Source organism: Balaenoptera ricei, chromosome 8 (assembly GCF_028023285.1).
Source record: "Balaenoptera ricei isolate mBalRic1 chromosome 8, mBalRic1.hap2, whole genome shotgun sequence".
Lineage (NCBI taxonomy): Eukaryota > Metazoa > Chordata > Mammalia > Artiodactyla > Balaenopteridae > Balaenoptera > Balaenoptera ricei.
The window spans coordinates 89,543,346-89,569,850 of record NC_082646.1 but is presented as its reverse complement, the minus strand read 5'-3'; the positions used below and the strand labels follow the sequence as shown (position 1 = coordinate 89,569,850).

The 26,505-nt window shown below is 37.5% G+C and overlaps 1 protein-coding gene across 1 annotated transcript in view; it reads right to left on the bottom strand.

The window, feature by feature from the left end:
* PDHX (pyruvate dehydrogenase complex component X) overlaps positions 1-26,294 on the bottom strand; it is an 89,050-nt gene extending 62,756 nt beyond the window's left edge. The window contains exons 1-2 of the mRNA XM_059929641.1: positions 26,119-26,294; positions 13,040-13,120 (exon numbers count right to left, since the gene is read on the bottom strand). Of these exons, the coding sequence (XP_059785624.1) occupies positions 13,040-13,120; positions 26,119-26,272 (235 nt within the window). The 5' untranslated portion in view covers positions 26,273-26,294. The remainder of the gene's footprint in view (positions 1-13,039; positions 13,121-26,118) is intronic.
* Between the last annotated feature and the right edge of the window lie 211 nt (positions 26,295-26,505).

The window sequence follows — 26,505 nt, the reverse complement described above, 5'->3', positions numbered from 1 at the left end:
CTTTCTCAAATTCTAGAAAACTCTGCCATTTTTTTGTTGAATACTACCTCTTCCTCATTCTCTCTTTTTTCTCCTTCTGGAATTCTTCCTATTGGGTTAGTAGAGGATTCTCATTTTATTCTTCGTGTCTTAGCTTCTCTTTTATATTCTCTACTGCTTTATCTCTTGCTGCTGCATGCACGCTAACAGGCTGGACTTCACAAATCCTTTGGTAAGTCACATCTAATCACACTTTAACCCAACCTTGAGTTTTTCATTTTCTAATTTTAGAGACAACATTTTTCATGCCTAGAAGTTCTATTTGTCCTTTTCAAATCTGTCTGGACTTTTTGGATAGTGTTTGTCTTTTTTCATATTTTCAACTCCTTCTCTTACACGTTTTGTTGTTTCAAACATACATTTTTATGTATCTGTAATTCCAATTAGCTGAAGTTCCTGGAGGTCTAATCCTGTTGCTTGTTATGCCTAATAACGTTTGTCCCTAAAGGGCAGCTTCCATGTCAATTATTAAATTTGGAACTGTGACTTTGTGGTTAAGGGGGACTTTATCTGGGAATCTTATGTGAGTTGGATTAGAGACTATGTTCTTCCAGAATAATGGCTTCTGCCAAGTAACCAAGGAAGATTATCAGCCCAGGACCACTTTACCTCTACTTATGGGCTCCCAGAAAATGCAAATACTACAAATCTGAACCCCAAAGCCTCATGAAGAAATGCCTATGAGAGAACATTTTCAACAAGGTAAGCATTTTTATTCCAAGACAAATAAATATATTTGTCTGTTAGCCATTTTATGGCATTAAATTCCATCTATAGGGTGGTGACTCTAAAATGTCTATCAAGTCAGACTTCACTCCTAAACTTTAATTCCTATAACCAACTGTCTATTGAACACGTTCCCTTGAATATCTAATAAGGAACTCAAACTTTACCACATCCAAACCTGAACCTAATTCTTTTTTTTTTCCTCCAGCTTTTTTTTTTTTTATACAGCAGGTTCTTATTAGTCATCCATTTTATACACATCAGGGTATACATGTAAATCCCAATCGCCCAATTCATCACACCACCATCCCCACACCCCCCCACCGCTTTCCCCCCTTGGTGTCCATACGTTTGTTCTCTACATCTGTGTCTCAATTTCTGCTCTGCAAACCGGTTCATCTGTACCATTTTCCTAGGTTCCACATATATGCATTAATATGCAATATTTGTTTTTCTGATTTACTTCACTCTGTATGACAGTCTCTAGATTCATCCACATCTCTACAAATGACCCAATTTCATTTCTTTTTATGGATGAGTAATATTCCATACTATATATGTACCACATCTTCTTTATCCATTCGTCTGTCAATGGGCATTTAGGTTGCTCCCATGACCTGGCTATTGTAAATAGTGCTGCAATGAACATTGGGGTGCATGTGTCTTTTTGAATTATGGTTTTCTCTGGGTATATGCCCAGTAGTGGGATTGCTGGGTCATATGGTAATTCTATTTTTAGTTCTTTAAGGAACCTCCATACTGTTCTCCAGAGTGGCTGTATGAATATACATTCTCACCAACAGTGCAAGAGGGTCCCCTTTTCTCCACACCCTCTCCAGCATTTGTTTGCAGATTTTTCTGATGATGCCCATTCTAACTGGTGTGAGGTGATACCTCATTGTAGTTTTGATTTGCATTTCTCTAATAACTAGTGATGTTGAGCAGCATTTAATATGCTTCTTGGCCATCTGTATGTCCTCTTTGGAGAAATGTCTATTTAGGTCTTCTGCCCATTTTTTGATTGGGTTGTTTGTTTTCTGAATATTAAGCCGCATGAGCTGTTTATATATGTTGGAGATTAATCCTTTGTCCACTGATTCATTTGCAAATATTTTTTCCCATTCTGAGGGCTGTCTTCTCGTCTTGTTTGTAGTTTCCTTTGCTTTGCAAAAGCTTTTAAATTTCATTAGGTCCCATTTGTTTATTTTTGTTTTTATTTCCATTACTCTAGAAGGTGGATCAAAAAAGATCTTGCTGTGATTTATGTCAAAGAGTGTTCTTCCTATGTTTTCCTCTAAGAGTTTTATAGTGTCCAGTCTTACATTTAGGTCTCTAATCCATTTTGAGTTTATTTTTGTGTATGGTGTTAGGGAGTGTTCTAATTGCATTCTTTTACATGTAGCTGTCCAGTTTTCCCAGCACCACTTATTGAAGAGACTTTTTCTCCATTGTATATCCTTGCGTCCTTTGTCATAGATTAAATGACCATAGGTGCGTGGGTTTATCTCTGGGCTTTCTATCCTGTTCCATTGATTTATATTTCTGTTTTTGTGCCACTACCATATTGTCTTGATTACTGTAGCTTTGTAGTATAGTCTGAAGTCAGGGAGTCTGATTCCTCTAGCTGTGTTTTTTTCCCTCAAGACTGCTTTGGCTATTCGGGGTCTTTTGTGTCTCCATACAAATTTTAAGATTTTTTGTTCTAGTTCTGTAAAAAATGCCATTGGTAATTTGATAGGGATTGCATTGAATCTGTAGATTGCTTTGGGTAGTATAGTCATTTTCACAATACTGATTCTTCCAATCCAAGAACATGGTATATCTCTCCATCTGTTGGTATCATCATTAATTTCTTTCAACAGTGTCTTATAGTTTTCTGAATACAGGTCTTTTATCTCCTCAGGTAGGTTTATTCCTAGTTATTTTATTCTTTTTGTTGCAATGGTAAATGTGAGTGTTTCCTTAATTTCTCTTTCAGATTTTTCATCATTAGTGTATAGGAATGCAAGAGATTTCTGTGCATTAATTTTGTATACTGCAACTTTACCAAATTCACTGAATAACTCTAGTAGTTTTCTGGTGGCATCTTTAGGATTCTCTATGTATAGTATCATGTCATCTGCAAACAGTGACGGTTTTACTTCTTCTTTTCCAATTTGTATTCCTTCTATTTCTTTTCCTTCTCTGATTGCCATGGCTAGGACTTCCAAAACTATGTTGAATAATAGTGGCGAGAGTGGACATCCTTGTCTTGTTCCCGATCTTAGAGGAACTGCTTTCGGTTTTTCACCATTGAGAATGATGTTTGCTGTGAGTTTGTTGTATATGGCCTTTATTATGTTGAGGTAGGTTCCCTCTATGCCCACTTTCTAGAGAGTTTTTATCATAAACGGGTGTTGAATTTTGTCAAAAGCTTTTTCTGCATCTATTGAGATGATCACATGGTTTTTCTTCTTCAGTTTGTTAATATGGTGTATCACATTGATTGATTTCCATATATTGAAGAATGTTTGCATCCCTGGGATAAATCCCACTTGATCATGGTGTATGATCCTTTTAATGTGTTGTTGGATTCTGTTTGCTAGTATTTTGTTGAGGATTTTTGCATCTACATTCATCAGTGATATTGGCGTGTAATTTCCTTTTTTTGTAGTATCTTTGTCTGGTTTTGGTATCAGGTGATGGTGGCCTAATAGAATGAGTTTGGGAGTGTTCCTTCCTCTGCAATTTTTTGGAAGAGTTTGAGAAGGATGGGTGTTAGGTCTTCTCTAAATGTTTGACAGAACTGATCTGTGAAGCCATCTGGTCCTGGACTTCTGTTTGTTTGAAGATTTTTAGTCAGTTTCAATTTCATTACTTGTGATTGGTCTGTTCATATTTTCTATTTCTTCCTGGTTCAGTCTTGGAAGGTTATACCTTTCTAAGAATTTGTCCATTTCTTCCAGGTTGTCCATTTTATTGGCATAGAGTTGCTTGTAGTAGTCTCTTAGGATGCTTTGTATTTCTGCGGTGTCTGTTGTAACTTCTCCTTTTTCATTTCTAATTTTATTGATTTGAGTCCTCTCCCTCTTTTTCTTGATGAGTCTGGCTAATGGTTTAACAATTTTGTTTATCTTCTCAAAGAAACAGCTTTTAGTTTAATTGATCTTTGCTATTGTTTTCTTTGTTTCTATTTCATTTATTTCTCCTCTGATCTTTATGATTTCTTTCCTTCTGCTCACTTTGGGTTTTGTTTGTTCTTCTTTCTCTAGTTTCTTTAGGTGTAAGGTTAGATTGTTTACTTGAGCTTTTTCTTGTTTCTTTAGGTAGGCTTGTATAGCTATAAACTTTCCTCTTAGAACTGCTTTTGCTGCATCCCATAGGTTTTGGGTCGTCGTGTTTTCATTGTCATTTGTCTCTAGGTATTTTTTTATTTCCTGTTTGATTTCTTCAGTGATCTCTTGGTTATTTAGTAACGTATTGTTTAGCCTCCATGTGTTTGTCTTTTTTACGTTTTTTTCCCTGTAATTCATTTCTAATCTCATAGCGTTGTGGTCAGAAAAGATGCTTGATATGATTTCAATTTTCTTAAATTTACTGAGGCTTGATTTGTGACCCAAGATGTGATCTATCCTGGAGAATGTTCCGTGCGCACTTGAGAAGAACGTGTAATCTGCTGTTTTTGGATGGAATGTCCTATAAATATCAATTAAATCTATCTGGTCTATTGTGTCATTTAAAGCTTGTTTCCCTACTAATATTCTGTCTGGATGATCTGTCCATTGGTGTAAGTGAGGTGTTAAAGTCCCCCACTATTATTGTGTTACTGTGGATTTCCTCTTTTATAGCTCTTAGCAGTTGCCATATGTATTGAGGTGCTCCTATGTTGGGTGCATATATATTTATAATTGTTATATCTTCTTGGATTGATCCCTTGATCATTATGTAGTGTCCTTCCTTGTCTCTTGTAACATTCTTTATTTTAAAGTCTATTTTATCTGATATGAGTATTGCTACTCCAGCTTTCTTTTGATTTCCATTTGCATGGAATATCTTTTTCCATCCCCTCACTTCCAGTCTGAATGTGTCCCTAGGTCTGAAGTGGGTCTCTTGTAGACAGCATAAATATGGGTCTTGTTTTTGTATCCATCCAGCGAACCTGTATCTTTTGGTTGGAGCATTGAATCCATTCACGTTTAAGGTAATTATCGATATGTATGTTCCTATGACCATTTTCTTAATTGTTTTGGGTTTGTTTTTGTAGGTCCTTTTCTTCTCTTGTGTTTCGCACTTAGAGAAGTTCCTTTAGCATTTGTTGTAGAGCTGGTTTGGTGGTGCTGAATTCTCTTAGCTTTTGCTTGTCTGTAAAGCTTTTGATTTCTCCATCGAATATGAATGAGATCCTTGCCAGGTAGAGTAATCTTGGTTGTAGGTTCTTCCCTTTCATCACTTTAAGTATATCATGCCACTCCCTTCTGGTTTGTAGAACTTCTGCTGAGAAATCAGCTGTTAACCTTATGGGAGTTCCCTTGTATGTTATTTGTCGTTTTTCCCTTGCTGCTTTCAATAATTTTTCTTTGTCTTTAATTTTTGCCAATTTGATTACTATGTGTCACGGCGTGTTTCTCCTTGGGTTTATCCTGTATGGGACTCTCTGTGCTTCCTGGACTTGGGTGGCTATTTCCTTTCCCATGTTAGGGAAGTTTTCGACTATAATCTCTTCAAATATTTTCTCAGGTCCTTTCTCTCTCTCTTGTCCTTCTGGGACCCATATAATGCAAATGTTGTTGCGTTTAATGTTGTCCCAGAAGTCTCTTAGGCTGTCTTCATTTCTTTCCATTCTTTTTTCTTTATTCTGTTCTGCAGCAGTGAATTCCACCATTTTGTCTTCCAGGTCATTTATCCATTCTTCTGCCTCAGTGATTCTGCTATTGATTCCTTCTAGTGTATTTTTCATTTCAGTTATTGTATTGTTCATCTCTGTTTGTTTGTTCTTTATTTCTTCTAGGTCTTTGTTAAACATTTCTTGCATCTTCTCGATCTTTGCCTCCATTCTTATTCCGAGGTCCTGGATCATCTTCACTATCATTATTCTGAATTCTTTTTCTGGAAGGTTGCCTATCTCCACTTCATTTAGTTGTTTTTCTGGGGTTTTATCTTGTTCCTTCATCTGGTACATAACCCTATGCCTTTTCACCTTGCCTATCTTTCTGTGAATGTGGTTTTTGTTCCACAGGCTGCAGAATTTGAGTTCTTCTTGCTTCTGCTGTCTGCCCTCTGGTGGATGAGGCTAAGAGGCTTGTGCAAGTTTCCTCCTGAACCTAATTCTCGATTTCCCCGCCTGCCCACAAAAAAACACACCTGTTTCCCAATCTCAGTTATTCCACCCTTCCAGCTCAGGCCCAGCGGGGCATGTAGTCAACTCCTGCTCACCGTTCTGGATATTGCTGACATTTGGTGATTCCTCTTTCCTGCATTTAAGCTCCACTTACATTTTAAAAATCTGTCTTATAATTTTCTATCCAGAAGTGAGCAGAACCCTGACCCCATCTGTTTAGATGGTCATACTGACTAGAAGTCCTCAGGACTGGCCTTTCCAATGTGAGCCTGTAAAGGAAGCTACTTAAATTGCCTACAGTTAGCTCTTGATACCAGAGCACTCCTAGGGCCTGTTCCATTCAGTGCAAGGCTACTATCAGGGCTCAAGAAAGCACGTAAAGACCACTTCCTACAAAATAACCATGAGTGTCGTTACCTCCTGGCTTTAGGATAAGGACACTCACAGACTGATAAACTGCAGCTTGATATTCAAGATCCTTTCTATAACCTATCTTATCTCACATCCTCCATGCCCTTAATGCAGCCAGAACTACCTACAGTTGCCAAAATACATGTCATGACATCTCACTTCCAAGATTTTGACAAATTGTTTACATTACTTATAATGTCCTTCTTTCTTTGTTTTTAAAAAATCCCATGTATTACATAAGGACCAACTCAAGTAGTACCTCATGTGTAAAGCCTTCTCGATGCCTGTCACATCTCCTGCTCTTGCCTTACTCTCCCCTCTGCCAATATATTTACTGATCAGCCACTTACAGTGCTGTTGGGTCTGTTCTATTGATTATTACTATGCTAGTCATAACCACAAAAGGAAACATATCAAAACTCAGACATGTTCGCCACTAAGGAACAGAATTAAGATGTGCTTTCAATCAGAGGTGGTACATAGCACATCAAGGACCAGTCATGGTCATCTGGATAGCCTCACTGTGCCATACCTCCTATCCTCTATATTGGCCCAATCCACAGTCCCAAACCCCTGCTGTGAGGCCCATTCTGTAATTTCTCTTGTTGACTTTCCTAGCACCCCAGCCCTGCCCACCCCACCTGCAAGAAATGGGGCCTTCTCTCAAACTCCCAAGCTACTAAATACTTGCAGCCTTCTTCCCGACACCCAACACTTGTCCTCACTGCCATGAACGGCTCATTTCCTAGAATCACAGCATAACTAGGTCAGACTCTGAACTCTTACCAATGCCTAAGTTCTCTCTATACAATTATTTTTAACATCTTTATTGGAGTATAATTGCTTTACAACGTTGTGTTAGTTTCTGCTGTATAACAAAGTGAATCAGCTATATGCATACATATATCCCCATATCCCCTCCCTCTTGCGTCTCCCTCCCACTCTCCCTATCCCACCCCTCTGGGTGGTCACAAAGCACCGAGCTGATCTCCCTGTGCTATGAGGCTGCTTCCCACTAGCTATCTATTTTACATTTGGTAGTGTATATATGTCCATGCTACTCTCTCACTTTGTCCCAGCTTACCCTTCTCCCTCCCCGTGTCCTCAGTTCCATTCTCTACGTTTGTGTCCTTATTCCTGTCCTCCCCCTAGGTTCATCAGAACCACTTTTTTTTTCCCCTTAGATTCCATATATATGTGTTAGCATATGGTATTTGTTTTTCTCTTTCTGACTTACTTCACTCTGTATGACAGTCTCTAGGTCCATCCACCTCACTACAAATAACTCAATTTTGTTTCTTTTTATGGCTAAGTAATATTCCACTGTATATACGTGCCACAACTTCTTTATCCATTCATCTGTCGATGGACACTTAAGTTGCTTCCATGTCCTGGCTATTGTAAATAGTGCTGCAATGAACATTGTGGTAAATGTCTCTTTTTGAATTATGGTTTTCTCAAGGTATATGCCCAGTAGTGGGATTACTGGGTCATATGGTAGTTCTATTTTTAGTTTTTTAAGGAACCTCCATACTGTTCTCCATAGTGGCTGTATCAATTTACATTCCCACCAACAGTGCAAGAGGGTTCCCTTTTCTCCACACCCTCTCCAGCATTTATTGTTTGTAGAATTTTTGTTGATGGCCATTCTGACTGGTGTGCAGTGATACCTCATTGTAGTTTTGATTTGCATTTCTCTAATGATTAGTGATGTTGAGCATCCTTTCATGTGTTTGTTGGCAATCTGTATCTTCTTTGGAGAGATGTCTATTTAGGTCTTCTGCCCATTTTTGGATTGGGTTTTTTGTTTTTTTGATATTGAGCTGCATGAGCTGCTTGTGTATTTTGGAGATTAATCCTTTGTCAGTTGCTTCATTTGCAAATATTTTCTCCCATTCTGAGGGTTGTCTTTTCGTCTTGTTTATGGTTTCCTTTGCTGTGCAAAAGCTTTTAATCTATACAATTTTATAAGCGCTAGCCTGGACCACTCAATACCAACATTTGCCTGGATGACCTCCCATGCCCACCGAATCACATATAGAGACCCCAGAAGTCCTTGCCAGGGCTAGTCTCTGGAATCAGTCAAATCCTCCTAGACCATGTCCTTCATTCTCAACTCACTCTTCCCTTTCTCTTTCCATTTTTAACACTTGGTTTACCATTTCTCACGCTGAAGCATAATAATGGCTATGGGGAACTCATCTGGTCAATTTCTCTGTGCATCTGTCCAACAAGCCCTAATAAGGGACTGGAGATTCATCTCCCCAAAAGTTTAACATGTTGCAGAATGAGTAAAGCATAGGGAGGTGGCTAAAAGAATCCATCCCACAGTCAGTACCTGGTTACTCTACAGACATATATGGCAATGACCAGAGGAAAGAAAAAGGAAAAGAAAGCAGCTGCCAGAAAAATAAAAAGTCTCCTTCTCCAGCTTCCTTCACAGTAATTTTTCCTCTGTCCTCCTTCTGTACCATGAGCGCTATAGCATCCTTATCTCTTTGGCCTTCATATGCTTAGTCTTATTTTTTAAGCACCATACTAAGTATTAAAATCTGGCAAAACAATTATTTACAATAGCCAAGGTATGGAAACAACCTAAGTGCCCATCAATGGATAAATGGATAAAGATGTGAGATATATGCATATATATAATGGAATACTACTCAGCCATAAACAAGATGAAAATTTCACTATTTGCAACAACACTGATGGACCTTGAGGGTATTATGCTAGATGAAATAAGTCAAAGAAAGACAAATACTGTAGAATTTCATGATATGTAGAATATAACAAACAAAACAAAACAAAAGAAATGAACAAAGCAAACCGAACAGAAACAAACACGTAGCTACAGAGAACAGAGTAGTGGTTACCAGAGCAGAAGGGCCAGGGGAAGGAGGGGAGGACAAAATGGGCAAAGAGGATCGACTGTATGGTGACAGACGGAAACTAAGTTTTTGGTGGTGAGCATGCTGTAGGATATACAGAAGTAGAAATATAAGGTTGTACACATGAAACATACAATGTTATAAACCAATGTTACCTCAGTAAAAAAATAAATTTTAAAAAATCTGGCAAAATGGTTGCTATAAATAATAGATTAATATAGCTTTGTAGGTAGTATTGTAGCAAGTATTTTCTTAGTAACAGCAAGATTCAAATTCACTTGGAGCTTATAAAAAGCTGAGGAAAGAGTAGTTTCTCACTCCATGTTATATCCCAAAGGCTACTGATTGGACAACTTTAGAAAATATATATTAGTACAAAAAGTTCAAACATATACAAAAGTTATAAGGAAAGTTAATGAACCAACTTTTATAACTACTACAACTGTCAACTGACTCATGAATACTTATACTCTTATCCTCCCACCAGAGGTATTGTGAAGTTAAGGCCAGACGTACTATCATTTCATACATAAGTATTTCAACTCATACCTCTTATAGATAAGATTTTAAAAATTATTAGCACAGTATCATTATACCTCTAAAATGATTAATTCCTTAATCTAATTAAACATATAATTTTCAAATTCCCCAAATGTTTTATTCGCTTGAATCATAAACAAAATAAGGTCCCTACATTGGAACCGGTCTCTTAAATCTCCTTGAAGCTATAGGTTCCCCTACTTCCTTCCCTTCCCCATCTTCCCATCCCTTGACATGAATTTGTTGACAAAACTGGCCTGTAGAAATCCCCACAGTCTGGGTTATGCTGATATACTCCTCTTGGTGTCATTGGATACATGCCTCTTTCCCCTATATTTCCTGGAAATTGATACCAAGAACTACAGGCTTGATCAATTCAGCTCAATTTTCTGGCAAGACAACCTTATAGCTGGTGGTACTATCTGGTTTTCTCTCTTTTTGTGATATTAGCAACCATTGATGGTCACTGGCTATATCCCTTAATTCATTAGAGATTGCAAAATTGTGATACAGTGACATTCTATCATTCCTCCATCTTTTAAGAGCTGGGATATGCCAATAATTAGAAACTTATCATCACCAACTACTTGGTTACTCTAAGCTACAGTTCATATAGGAAAGGCAGGGAAAAATACTTGAGTCTTTCCACTTATTACCAGTTTTCAAAATGAGTTAGTTAATTTACTAGCATCCCCCAAAGCAGACCAACTATTAGTATTTTTCTTTAGTATTATTGTGAGCTTCAAATTTAAATATATTTGATGTGTTTCAATACACTGTAGATATTATTCTTACTGATCCTCAAATTGTCCCATTTTTGGCTCCTGAGTCCTTTAAGACGCCCTCAGGAGTTTTTGATAACTGCTTTCCTTTCTAAATTGACAAGATGTTCCAAGCTCATCTTGTACATTTCCTGCCCCAGACCTGGAAGTAGCTATTTTCCAAGGAGCTTTGGTTTACTTTAGTAGGAAATGGCATTTAGATACTACAGTCTCATTGTTAGGGGTGCTCATTGCTACTGGGTTTGTCATTTTTCCAGGCCCTGCCATGAAAAAGAGCTAGAAAATTTACCATCACAGGATCTTTCCTTAGCCTTAGCTATCTTTCATCTGTTTTTCCTTTAAACCACACTCAAAGGCTGGATTCCCAATAATACCATCTTAATCACTCATTTGCTTTATCCCATAAAATACATTTTTTAAAAACCTTAGAATAAAAATACCAACATAACCACTATAATACTATTACTCTAAACAATTTAAGATATTTTTAGAGATGTCATTGTCCTTTAATTACAATCTAGTAGCGATAGATAGTCAAGTTTGTTGACATTTGAAATAGCCCCTCCCTGCATGGTTGTTATATCAGCAACTCAATATATAATTAGGTTCTTCTGTTTCAATTGGTTTCCATTTTTAGGGATCTTTTAAAATTAAATTCTGTGTTAAAATTTTGCAAAATATGTATATGGTTCCAAGTTAAGGAGACAAAACAAGATGTATTCAGAGAAGTCTAGCTTCTGCTCCTCTCCCCACCCACCACACTGTTTCCTCCATCACACTACAAATAACCATTTTTTTGTTGTTAAATTTTTGTTTTATCCTTTTTTAAAAAAAATTTCCAAATATTAGTATTCCCATCCCTTTCTTCAATGAATGATACACACTATATCTATTAGTCACCACCCTGCTTTTTTCCTCTGAAGGTCACTCTACAATAGTATAGACACTCCTCATTCCTTTCTGTAGTTGTGGATGTAGTATACGTTATTCATCAAATTGTGTACTGACCAACAGATGGATTGTTTCTAACTTTTGCTATTACAAACACCGCTGCAATAAATAGCCTCATATGTGCATCTTTTCTTATTTTTGCCTTGAGATAGGATCCCTAGAAATAGAACTGCCTGGCGAAAGGGTAAATATAAATGTAATTTTTCTAGGTATTGACAAATTCTCTCCCCTAGGGCTTATACCATTTTGCATTTCCTACAGCAATGTTAGAGAGTGCCTGCTTCCCCCCATTCTCTCCACAGTCTCATCAACAGAATAACTTGTCAAACTTTTTAATTTCTGTCAATATGATTGGTAAGAAATGATGTATCAGTGTAGTGTTAATCTGCATATTTATTAATATAAATATTAAATAGCTTTTCATATGTTAGAGGCAATTTGCAGTTCTTTTTCTGCAAACCATCTGTTCTTATATCTTGCCCATTTTCTTGCTGAGTTGATAGTTTTCTTATTCTCTATTTTTTAGAAATACTAACCTTTTGTGATTAAAAACTGCAAATACCCTTCTCCAATTTGTCATCTTTTTTACTTTATTATGTTTTCAGCTATAATAAAGTTATTATTTTTACCATAAAATTTATCTATATTTCCCTTATTGCATCTGGATTTTGAGTTGTAGTTAGGGTGTTTATCCACTTCCAGGTTCAGAGGAATTCACCAGCTTTTTTCCTAGTACTTGTCTGGTTTCATTTTTGTATATTAAGTGACTGATTCACTTGTAATTTATCATTGGGATAGTACAAAGACTAAATCTAATATTGTCTTCCTTCATTATTTAAACACTAAATATTCATGTCTATTTCCTCATTTTCCATTCAGTTCTGTTAGTCTGTCTTTTTAAGCACCAATACCACAGTTTTTATTACAAAGGCTTAATAACATGTTTCAATATCTAGTAGGTCTACGACTCTCCTCTGCTGCTCTTCTGTAATGAGAATTTTTCTTATTATGCTTACTTATTTATTCTTTCCAATGAAATTTATCATCAGCTTGCCTAGTTACAGGAAACACACAGAATTATTATAAAGTCACAAATTAACTTTAGGGGATTGACAAATTTATGATGTTGAAACTAAAAGCTAAGAATAAGAACTAAAACTTGGAAAAAAGCACTAATATAGTTTACCATTCTCTGCTTGTGAAAAGATACAGGCTGAACCCAGAAAACCTTTGCTACATTACCATGAGAAATTTTTATTTAAACAATTAAGATTAACAAGCAAAGGAACCAATCATTTCATGTATATCATGTATTGTGTAAACCAGCTGATTAGGAGAAAACCAAAATGATCAAATAACACAGGTATTAGTAATGCATTGCTCACCTTCCTTTTTCAGCCATTTCACAATGTTCCCTTCTTCCATTGTAGGAGACAGTGATGGCATTAGTATCGTAATAGGATCAGCTGAAATTGAAAAAAGAAAAGATTAAACACAAAAAATAATGCACCTCATGAGGCAGCAACAAAAAGTTCAAGTAAATTAATATCGAATTCAATTTGAGAAAAAAAAATATTCCACAGTCTGAAAGACACCCAACTGGTCAAACTAAGTGTTCAGTAATCTTTTCTGGAATATTTTCAACTCCTTTTTCATAGTTCTCCAAGCCCTCTATGCATATTTTCAAGCCAGGTGCTTACAAAATTAAAAAAAAGAAAAGCTGATTTGTGTTTCATCTTCTTCTCCTTCCCCTTTTGTTGCTGCAAAAAATATTTACAAGTAGAATGACCAAAGGAAAAGACCAAAAAATAAATAAATAAATAAAACTAGAGTTCTGATAATCTACAACAAAAGAATTAAGATTAGACTTACAACAGAATAATCAAGATTAAACTTTAGAAACTGGTTGTGTTTTTACTTTAATCTAATATTACACTATTCAGAAATCAAAGGTTCTTGCTGCTAAGTGTGAAAAGCAGAGGTTTGCCTTGTCAAGAATGATAGGGCAAGTGAACTTAAGTAGTTAAATTAATCTCAGATTGTGTTTCATACCACAATTCAGCTAGGGACCCAAAAAGATAGACTCAAACCAGGGTGACCTCTCAATAAAGCACAGCTACTTTTTCCTTATATATAAAAAAGGAGACACGCTATATATTTGGCCAGATGCACTTCCCGATAATTCCACTGTCCAGGACCATACTTAAAGAGCGCACAGCTGTTAGATTACAATTTACATAAAGTTTATACTAATAAAATAGTTCACAGAGTGCTCCAGTGCTTATTTAGCAGTAGCCATAGTAACAAATTACATTGCCTGAAATCTTCCACAAAACCTATTCTCTCCTCAGATTATTCAACTCTCTGACCCAAAAAAGCAAAATACACCACATCTGACATAATTCAAATGTGGAAAAGGGTAGAATAGGGCTTTTTTTTTCCTCCCATTGATGTTTTAGGGTTAAAAATAAGGGAATTGATATCAAAAAAAAAAAAAACAACCCAATCCAAAAATGGGCAGAAGACCTAAATAGAGATTTCTCCAAAGAAGATATACAGATTGCCAACAAACACATGAAAGGATGCTCAACATCACTAATCATTAGAGAAATGCAAATCAAAACCCAATAAGGTATCACCTCACACTGGTCAGAATGGCCATCGTCAAAAATTCTACAAACAATAAATGTTGGAGAGGGTATGGAGAAAAGGGAAGCCTCTTGCACTGTTGGTGGGAATGTAAATTGATACAGCCACCATGGAGAACAGTATGGAGGTTCCTTAAAAAACTGAAAATAGAACTACCATATGACCCACTAATCCCACTACTGGGCATATACCCTGAGAAAACCATAATTCAAAAAGAGACATGTACCACAGTGTTCACTGCAGCACTATTTACAATAGCCAGGACATGGAAGCAACCTAAGTGTCCATAGACAGATGAATGGATAAAGAAGTTGTGGCACATATATACAATGGAATATTACTCAGCCATAAAAAGAAACAAAATTGAGTTATTTGTAGTGAGGTGGATGGACCTAGAGACTGTCATACAGAGTGAAGTAAGTCAGAAAGAGAAAAACAAAAACCGTATGCTAACACATATATATGGAATCTAAAAAAAAAAAAAGGTTCTGATGAACCTAGGGACAGGACAGGAATAAAGATGCAGATGTGGAGAATGGACTTGAGGACATGGGGGTGGGGGGGCAGGGTAAGCTGGGACGAAGTGAGACAGCAGCACTGACATATATACACTACCAAATATAAAATAGATAGCTTGTGGGAAGCAGCCACATAGCACAGGGAGATCAGCTCAGTGCTTTGTGACCACCTAGAGTGGTGGGATAGGGAGGGTGGGAGGGAGGCTCAAGAGGGAGGGGATATGGGGATATATGTATACCTATAGCTGATTCACTTTGTTATATGGCAGAAACTAACACACCATTGTAAAGCAATTATACTCCAATAAAGATGTGTTAAAAAAATAAATAAGGGAATTGAATACTAATGTTAAATGTAGTTAAATATTTCCTTTGGGAAACTGAACTAATGTTATTGTAATTTCAAATGGAGAGTTCCTATGGCTTCATGGTAAAGGAGTGCCATTTCAGAAGCATTTGGAAGGAAGCTTCTATCCTCCCGTCACTGTTCATTCACTCCCCTCTAAAGGACTGGGAAAACGATCCAGGCAAATACATCTGCCTCAGCCTTTTCCTCATTTTAAGACCTGCCTGCCTACAGGGAACCTGTATTTTCCTTTCAGTTCTTCTATGCACTAGGCATAAATGGACCTACCTGCCTTTCAAAGGCAGATAGTAAGCCCAGCTCTCTATATTCCTGCCATCAGGGCCCAGTGGGTGCTGGGAAGCAATTCAGGATGTGTGTTTGCTTTGTATACACAAACTGTCTCTCTCAAACAAAAGCCCAAAGTCTAAACAGGGGTTGTACTGAGGAGTCCAACTGGAGAAGGCCACAGATTTAAGTCACATTTTCCAATACAACAAAACCATCAACATTAAAACTGTTACTTTGATCTCCATCTGTCTGGTTTTTGCCTTCTCAATTGGTACCAATCTACAAGGATAGAAATGTAGAATCATCACTCTCAATACCCCAACAATGATAGAGCCCGAACCAAATTCTAAGTCAACACGCCCATTTCATCAATGAGAAAACTACAATCCACTGATTAAGGGATTTGAATTCTGCCTAACTCTCAAGGCTATCCTCTCCTACACTGTACTACTGCTCACCGTTAATTGATAATCCTTACCAATATGGATTATCAACTAATTAATCATTGGTTATTTATAGTCTATTCATCCAGAAATTCAAACACAACAAACCAGACATATCAAATCCATGTGAGCATTCTTCACGTGTCCAATCAGGCAGCCTAACAATCCCTCTCTATCAAAAAGTTCAAGCCTGGCATTACGAGATGCAATATTTCAAAATCATATACACAGTAAATTTATACATCAAATAGAGTTCCACTACAAAGAAGCAAAATAAATGAACTTCTATGATTCTATGTCCAGATTCCAATTTATGACAAATATCAACTCAGTTCTCTCAAAACAAAGTCTCTCTTCAATATTTTTATACCTTGGTTCTAGTTGCCATGATACAATTAATATTCATTTTGTGATTCTCTCTCCTATTATAATCTCTCACCTATGAGATCTTCACATTTTTCCTGACATTAAGTACTTCATTATGAAACTTTTTGCGTTTTACGAATTACCACATCAAGAACCTTAAAAATTTTCATATTTTAAAAATAAAAAGAACATAATCATTCCTCATACAGCAACGCTTCATAGATGAATTTAAATTGCTTCTCTGAATAATAACAATAAAATATAAAAATTCTGTAATAGATCATTATCCTTACTCCGAAATGAAGGTGACAAAAACCAAAGAAAGACATTTTGGACATCTCCATTATTCGGTACTATCTCTTGATGGCTTATACTGACTTATATGGAGAGTACAATGTGCAATGTATTTTCTGATTAATCTAACTAATCTATCCTCAGATGCTCATGCTAGAAAATGATTTTTAAAAGGAAGCATTAATTTATTAATAATAATGCATACTTCATTCTAGTATATCCTCTTTCAACCTGAACATTATACACATCTTTTCCAAATGTATTTTTTCCAGTGGGAAAGTAATTATGTAATCATAATATCAGTTTTGAATGACAGGGCTATATATAACTAATATCTGGCCTTAATGGCTGCCATCAATTCTACTGAAGATAGTGTGGGCTTTTCTAGACTCCTTGGAATTTTAACCTACACATAATGTTGTTTAATTTCATTAGGAATTATATGTAGCTTCCCTTCTGATTCCAATAAGAAGTACATTCTACCTTTTTCCTGTCAAACTGAGGAGGCCTTGAAATGGGCACCAATTACAGTGCCTACTCATAACTGGGCACAACTATAGTAAGAATGAAGGAAATGCAGTTTTTTTACTCCACTGGTCACACAGGTTATTTCAATTAGTACCCAAAAACTACCCCAAATTTTGTTAGACTTTAACCCTTTTGTAGTCATTTTAGTGTTCTATTTCTTTTCATCAAGCTAACAAAGTATACCTAATGGCTTATAAAGTCTGCCCTTCTATAGCAGTTAAAAAACATATTTAAAAACTTTTAAGGTAACTACCGTAATGTACATTGTTCCAGTTTATATTTAAATATACTGATTTTAACAGCAGAGTCTCACAAATCCATCACAACTGTCTTAATCTCTTTTTTTTTTGCCTCAATATAATGACACAATAAGTTGAAATTTTTCACTCAGTATATTGATGCTTTACCTTCCTTATCAGGCACATGAGCAATTGATCAATCACTGAATCTTACAGCAATCCACAGTAATCTAATTTCTTGTTCTCTAGAGTATTTCTTTTATCTCAAAACACTCAGCAAAACCTATAAAAGCTTTAAATTGATGATCTATACATGAATTCTAAAAGGTTTCCAGATTAAAAAAAAAAAGATTAATATAAGCAAACTCTTAAAATACAAATGCAGAACAAATAGCTTTGTGGCTAATAATGAAGCAGATCTAAGCTCCATTACTCTGACTGAAGTAATTAAGGAAATTCCACAATTTACTTATGGTACTGCTTGGACATCATGCTCTAGTCCATTTATACGACTATAATCCAAATACAAAAACCATGAAATGAAGACAGACAAATTGAATAAATAAATTACCCAGTACTTTTTTAGTGCAGCTCTCTGTTCCTTACATTAATTTGCTTCTTTTTTAATAGGAAGAGATGCTTCTCATTTAATCACCTCTCTTTCCAATGCAAGAACTCATTAAATAAAATTGACCTTTAAAATTTCTGCTTAAATAAAACAATTCTGCCATCTGCAGGCTGGATGAAATAAAGCCATAAGACGTAAAGGTAATTTCAAAATCAATACCAGGGCACAGAATAATATTAATACTGCAGTTTTGAATAAAGGTAAAGCAATTTTTTAAAAGATAAGTGCTTGTCATATGGGTCTTCTTTGTTCAAATACTTATTTTGGCATAAGAATAGATAGAAAATGTCACAAATACTTACTTTGGTATAAGAATAGATTGAAAATGTCAATGAACAACAATAAAAATGTATGCATAATAGTTTGTGAGAAAATAGCATTTAGAGTAATAAATGTAATGGAAGAGGCCCACAAACAGTACATATGGCATAATCCAATTTCTACCTGCTTAGCTTGTATGTACACAAAGACTGAAAGGATATACTCCAAAATGACAATAGTACCTATCTCTAGTTGATGGTTTTATTATACCTGCTTTTTATTTCTTTGTTTTTTGTTACTTTTAAACAAAAACCCACAAGAACAAGGAGAAAAGAAGGAACAATAGAACACAATTTTGGAAGCAGAAAAGTAAATAATGTAGATAGTAATAATTGACTAAAGAGAGTCTGGAAAGCTGAATGCTAAACTAGAAGTGGAGAAAGCTGAGATAATCAACCTGGTTTATACAAGAATTTCCCAAAGGCCCAAGAACTGGCAGTACTGAGGACCTCTGGAAATACTGGGGGCGGTGGGGTGGGAGGTTTGGGTGAATGCTATTTAAGTGCTGCGTAACACCACCCTCATTCAACCGAAGACTGGAGGTTGTTTCCTCTGCAGAGGTAAAAGAGAAGACCTTTGGAACAGAGGTTGAACCTACACACCTGGAGATACTGTATACAGAAACTGCAAAAGCAGGTTAACTGAGAGATCAGCTGAAGTGACTGACAATACCAGAAATTGTGCTAAAAAGCTATTAGATGGTGTGGGATGAATTAGTAATAGTTACAGAGAAAACTGAAGAAAAAATTTTAAAGGCAACGACTTGGAAAAAAGCAAAAAGTAAGAAAGGTAACAATCATAATATGGGACGATATAGGACAATTCTCAGTTAAACATATTTGTTTGGTGTAAACACTGAATATAGATTTAATTAAGAATTGCAAAATAAACTGATAGACCTGAATTGGAATCTTGGCTCTGTCAGTTTGTCAGATTACAAACTGTGTACAAATATTATACAAATTACATACACCAAAAAAAAAAAAAAAAAAAAAGAATTGCAAAATAACTACATTGGGAGAATGGTGGAAGGAAAACAGGGGGATGACTGATCAGAAGTCATACACAGATAATATATAACATAAAATAGAAAGATGAGCAAATGCCAGAGGACACTTAGAAGCAACAAGAGAAAAAACTGTTGCTTCTAAGGAGGAAGATGACTGGGGGAGCAGGGAGAGATGGGTCAGAGACCCACCGTATTGTTATAAGCCTTTTAGTACCATTTGACTATTTAAACTATATGCATGCATGACTGTGTTAAAATATTTTATTATTTAATAAAATGACTAATTTTTTTTTTTTTTTTAACTTAAGCAGCAGCACACCACTGTGATTTAGAGAAAGAACAGGCACTGGAGCCAAACTGCCTAGGTTCAAATTATCAATCCAGCACCTACAAGTTACCTAGTCATTCTGTGCTGATTGCCTCTTCTGTAAAATAAAGAGTTTGGTAAGGTCTAAATAAGGTTACACATGCCAAGTCATTACAATGGGGCCTGGCAAAAAGTAAGTCTCAAAAATGTTAGCTGTTTATTATTAATAGGCAGCACAGAAAAGGTTAAGAGTAGACTCTGAAGGCAGCCAGACAGTTGGCTAGATGTATCACAATATCCTACTTTACAATTCCTTCCTCAGGTAATGAGCGATGGATTCACAGGTTCCTTTCACCTTCCCAATCTAAACATGAAGGTTTCCTTTCTACTCTTTACCTTATCCAGCCTTGTCCTCATTGCTAAAGTACACTAACTCTTGAACTCTCTTTTAGCTGTATTGAACATTTGAAAACCAAACTCTCGTTAATGTCACTGGCAAATGTTTTACTTTCTGTGGTACTGTCATATTGACTACCAAAGCTAAAGGGTAAATTCAGGCATTCAACAAATGCTTACTGAGCTCCTGCTATCCTAGCCTTAGACCCACATAGACCAGAATCTTGACCTCAAAGGAATATAGTTTAAATGGGAAGTCAAGACAAATACACAAGTACTAGAGGGTAGCATATAAACATGCCGTGAGAATGCCAAAGAGCTGAAAGTCGAGATTCTAGCTGTTCAAGAAAGGAAATCTTGATTCGTGTGCTAGTACCACTTTATACTCATTAGAATGGCTATTATCAAAAAAAAAAAAACAACCAGAAAACAAGGTGTTGGCAAGATGTGGAGAAATTAGAGCCCTTGTGCACTGCTGGTGGAAAAGTAAAACAATGCAGCTTCTGTGGAAAAACAACCCAATGGTTCCTCAAAAAATTAAACATTGAATGACCATTTATTTGATCAGGCAATCTCACTTCTGGGTATACACCCAAAATAAGTGAAAGCGGGAACTCGAACATGTGTTTGCACAACCATATTCACAGCAGCATTATTCACAATGGCCAAAAGGTGAAAACAACCCAAGTGTCCATGGATAGATGAATGCATAGACAAAATATTGTGGTATATACATCCAATAAAATGTGATTCGGCCTTAAAAAGGGATGAGATTCAGACACCTGCAACAACATGGATGAAACTTGAAGACATTATGCTAAGTGAAATAAACCAGACACAAAAAGACAAATATTTTATGATTCTGCTTTTATGAGGTACCTAGAAGAGGCAAATTCACAGAGAAAGTAGAACAGTGGTTACCAGGGGCTAGGGAGAGGGGAGAATGGGGAGTTGTTGTTTAATGGGTACAGAGTTTCAGTTTGGGATTATGAAAAAGTTCTGGAGACAGTGGTAATAGCTGCACACAATGTGAGAACTCTTAATGCCCTGGAACTAAACACTTAAAAATAGTTAAAATGGTAAATTTTATATATATTTTACAATAAAAAATAACTTTTAATTTAAAAAATCTGCTGAGCAAATAAAACAAGGTGAGGGACCAGCAGAGATATTCCAGGTGAGGGAAACATCATATGCTCATAAAGAGGTGGGAATTACAGCTTAGTTTGGCTAAAGAGTAGAACATAATGAAAATGAAAAGTAGGCCATGTAAGTTAAAAAAAGTATGTTGGGACTACTGCCTTATAGTAGGTAGCCATAGTACCTTCTAGTACACTCTAATACCTAGTTAATGGGTTTGACATTATTTAAATAGCAATGGAAAGACATGAAAAAAATTTCGAGCAAGTAAAAGAAATAACCACAATAAAAAAATTGAACTTGCTTGCAGTTCCACAGACATGGCTATGTTCACAAGGCTATAATTTACAAAAAAGAAAAGAAGAAAAACTGCACATGCTTTGAGACGGTCACAACTATAAACCCTGCAGAAAAGCTAAAATAATGGGATTTGAAATACAAAGTGAAGATACCCATGAATGTGTTACCTGTTCTCCTTTACTGACTTAGAACACTTGTCCTGAGAGACTGAAATGGCATGTAAGGACCAGATCCTTCTAAGAAAAGAAAGTAAGGGGACCCAGTTACAGTAGAGGAACTATTTTATTGGTTGATCAGAGAAGGCGTCCTCTGACAAAGTGAGTAGAGCTGAATGGAGGAAGCCATGCAAATCTCTGATGGAAGAGCCTTCAAAACGGAGGAAACAGCAAAGCACAAGAATGAGCAGACGGCTTCCCTGGTGGCGCAGTGGTTGAGAATCCGCCTGCCAGTGCAGGGGACACGGGTTCGAGCCCTGGTCCGGGAAGATGCCACATGCCGCGGAGCAGCTAAACCCGTGCACCACAACTACTGAGCCCGTGCTCTAGAGCCCACGAGCCACAACTACTGAGCCCACATGCTACAACTACTGAAGCCCACGCACCTAGAGCCCGTGCTCCACAACAAGAGAAGCCACCGCAACGAGAAGCCCGCGCACCGCAACGAAGAGTAGCCCCTGCTCGCCGCAACTAGAGAAAGCCCACGAGCAGCAACAAAGACCCAATGCAGCCAAAAATAAATAAATTAAAAATATTAAAAAATAAGAACATAGAAAAAATAAATTGTATGTTTACCCACATAAAAAAAATAAATTAAAAATAAATAATTTTTTTTTAAAGTTTAAAAAAAAAAGAATGAGCAGAGAGCATGCTTGGTATGTTCAGAACTCACCAAGGGAGCCTGTGTGCTGGAGTGGAGTGAGTGTGAGGAGAGGCATGGTCAGAGCTGAACTCAGAGAGGTGGAGGATTCATATCATACTGTGCTTTGTAAACCACAGTTAAGGACTTCAGATTTCATTCTGAGTTTAATGAGAAGCTCTTGGAGGGTTTTCAGCAGAGGAGTAACATGATCTGATTTATAATTTAAAAGCAGCACTCTGAAAGCTGCATGGAGAATGGCCTGTACTGGGCCAAGGGTGGCGGTAGAGACATCTATTGGGACACTCCTGCAATAATCTAGATTAGAGGTGGTGGTAGCTTGGACCAGTCTAGTTGGTAGCAGAAGTGGTGAGGAGTGGTCAGATTACATTTAAAAGGTAGAGGCAACAAGAATTTCTGATACTTTGGATGTGGCATATGAAAATCAGGAGTCAAGGATGACTCGAGTTAGGAGTACAAGTAAAAAAACTCAAAAATCCAAATTAGATGCCATAGTTCCAAAAAGAACATTTTTCTTTCTATAAAAAGTGCCCCAAAAGCCTACACAGACTTGATTCCTATTCAGCTATTCAAATGTAGACAGAAAAATCCCATTAAAAATCAGGTCAGTTATAAAGAGCCTATGCTTACTCTTGTGCAAAGCACTGGCCTAGGGAAACAATCCAAAGAAACTACATTTGATTCTTCCAAGTGTAGAAACTACACTTGCTCTCTTCTCCTCTCTTAGCATGAGACCTACCATACACATACACACAAGCCAGTACTTGATCGCATCAGTGCTAAAGCTCAGGTATCAATATAAAGTGTAATGACTGATGGGTGAGTCAGGTGGGTTTGGGAGGTATCTCCCATCTGCCCTTCCAGATCTACTCATCAACCCTCCCCCATACTACTATATGGGCTACATCAACAGGCCTCCTTGCTTTGGCCTCCAGTTGGGTTCCGCCAATGGGCAGAATAAGCAGGAGACTGAAAGGAGAGAGGACAGTGAGTTCAGGATATTTGTTTCCCCAGCCCCCTCCTTGTAGGGTTGCCTGGCCTGGCTGGATCCTTTAACTGAAGGGCACAGCTCCATCAGAGGTCCTCCCACAGGCTCCCTCCTTCCCAGTTCCAGGAAGTGCTCCCTTCCCATGCCTCTTCAAGCCAAGGGGTGGTCACAGCACCTTACTCAAAACAGCCCATTAGTACAGCACCATCTCTATACCCTAAAATCACAAAAGTAGTCACTTATAAAACTCTCCTCAAATTACCCATTTTTAGAGTGTCATCAATTCCCTGCCAGGAGCCTGTAAAGATTTAAGAGGGTGGCACTGAAGTAACAAGAAAAATTTCAAACCACAAGGAAGGTCACTCCATTTGAAGGAACAATATGAGCAAAGAAAGGAAAGAGAAGTACAGATGTTTAGGTAAAGGTGAATGATCGGATGAGCCTAAATGCACAAACTTAACCCAAACCCAGATCTGAATCAAAATTTCCAAATTACTGCCTTTGTTGTAGTCACTTGTGTAAATGTATCCAAGAGTCATTTGTTTATAGTTCGAACCCCTATATTAAAACGCACCTTTCTTGCTCTCAGACATGGCAAATACCCTTGCAAAGTAGCACAATTCTTTTCTGTAGGAAATGACCAAAATGTTCATGGTAATAGCCTGGAGACTACGTGGCATTTATAGATAAATTACAGGGAGATCTACAAATTCCCTGGAATCACATACAAAATTTTGCATGTATGCATTTTTCTGAAGAAGTGGTATAGCTTTTATCAGTTTTCAAATAGGTTTATGCCTCTCTAAAAATCAGTGCTAGTAGTTTCCCAAATAAACTCTCCTGTATTTAAATTTACCAACCTTAATTCTTCCCTAGAAATGTTTCATTAACACAAGAAAGACCTTGATTGAAGAAAAGTACCCAGTAGATCACCAGCTATAGTAAATGTACTGCTTACCAAGTACAAAAACTAAAAAGAGTCACCATACACTCCATTTTGTTTACAGAATCTGTTGATTCCTTCATACACTTAGTACTGAATGATACATTTATAAAGAGCCTGCTGGAATTGTAAGGTATGTCAGAATGGCTGCAGAACTATTTCCTCTGGGTGAAATAAACCAAACACTTCAGAAGAGGTTTCAGCTTGCAATATCGGTCTTCTTGGTATTAAACTATAAAATTTAAATTCTACATGAATCCCAGTTTATTCTGAAACCTTGGAACAAGGGCAAAAAGAAATCACCACTCAAGAGTGTAGCAAAAGAATGAACACATGCATAATAGTTTGGGGATTTACACATTTTTTCATAAAGGCAAATGATGCTAAAGACAAAGTGTATTTAAGAGTATATCATCTTAGAAACTTACAGAGAGGTCAGTGACATAAACTTTAACTCTTAAATGGTCTTACCATCTTTTATACACAGTCTGCAATTTTAGTATCTTATTTAAAATAATATCATGACTGTTGCTGAAATACCATTTCACAATGTAGATATTACCAGAATATCTCACTTCTTAAAAAAAAGTCTCATCACCGGATCTTAAAATCTCAGTGCACTCATCTTACCATTAACTTCGTGTAATATTTTTTTCTGAGCCTCAAGTAGCTCAGAATATGTAGGCAATGCCTACTGCACCTAATTTTTTATATTACAATTCATCCTGTGGAGTGACTGAATGATGCGCAGGTAATAATACACTCAGTACCTGCCCGCCACCCATGTGAAGAAAAATAATGCCGGGCACACTATATTACATAGTATTAAACACTGGAAGAATTATGTTAATTGTGTCAATACCACTCTTTAATGACAACTTTCTATAATAAATTTTGTGAACAAAGAAGAATTTCAATGACTATCCAGTTCTACAAGGGTTAAGTCATAACCCACTGAAGTTGCCCAGCCACAGTGCGACCTGAGAGGAATTCAGGATGAAGCACTCTGCTTTGGATAATAGTTTAGATAGTTCGAAGCATATCTCAGGAAGAATTTCAATGACCCTGGATTCTTACATCTTCCTATTTGTAGAAATATACTAAAACCATTAACATGAGATATCCGTTCTTTGTAATTAGCAGTAATCTTTTACCAAGATATATGCTTGACTGTGTGTATTTCCTAGACAAAAAAATTCATATACAATCTGGCTTCCCCCCTACCTCTGCAGAGCAGTTCCTCGGAGCTGAGTGGCTGTCGCCCGGGCTATAATCATCAGTAAGCCGCTGAATAAAACTTAAACTCACAACTCTTATGTTGTATGTCTTTAAGTTGACACCTTCTTGGTAAGATTCCCCTCCTAAATTTTCACTCTTTCAGGCTCATGTTTTGGTTAAACATTCTTCCCGACCTATGTCTAATGGCTGGACATTTACAAATTGGGTCCTTTACCATAGTCGTCGCGTGGAGCAACCCAAGTGGCCTCGAAGGTCTCCCAATAGAGACGGGTCAGGAGAATGAATAAAAACGGCTAACGGTGACGTTTGAATCTCAACAAACTTGGTCAACCTAACAACTCTAAAGAAACATGAAATGTCACTGGGAAGAGGCCTGAGAGATGCCTCACAACCCAAATTCCAAGGCAAGGTCACGGAGAAGCCATATCAACCAGGCGGCCAGGGACGGAATCAAGTTCTCCTAGTTTCCCCAAAAGCCCTTTGCGGCATGCAGTAGGCCAAGTCAGCAGACTCCTCCCCGAGAAAAAGCCAAGGGAACAGTGAGCCCCTGGCAACTCACACCCAGATGCAGGCCTTCAATCAAAAAGCTCCAGCCCCAGGCCCATTGCTCCGATACACAGAAGCTGAGCGAGCCCCAGCCACTCACCCCGCAGCCACTTCGTGCTGTGAAACCATCTCCAACTAGCTCCACGGCCGACAGACCGCCCAGCAGCCCCCTTAACCAGCCCTGGGCTTCGGGAGAAGCCCAGAAGGCAACGCAGCAGCCGCGGATCACAGCGTAGCCTCCAGGAGGCCGCCATCTTCCCGGCCTTCTCCCGGGCTGCCCTCTGCACAGCCTGATCGCCCAGTCAGCAAGGCCCTCTCAGGCCCCGCCTCCCATCCTGTTGGACACGCCCCCTGGACGCCAGCCGCCCCTCTGAGCCTTGGACTCAAGCTCTTCTAGCCCCGCCTCCAACCGCTTGGCCCCGCCTCCTGGTCAGGCGGCTCCGCGGTTGGGTCTCCAGGCAGCGAGGCCCTCCCAGACCCGCCTTTC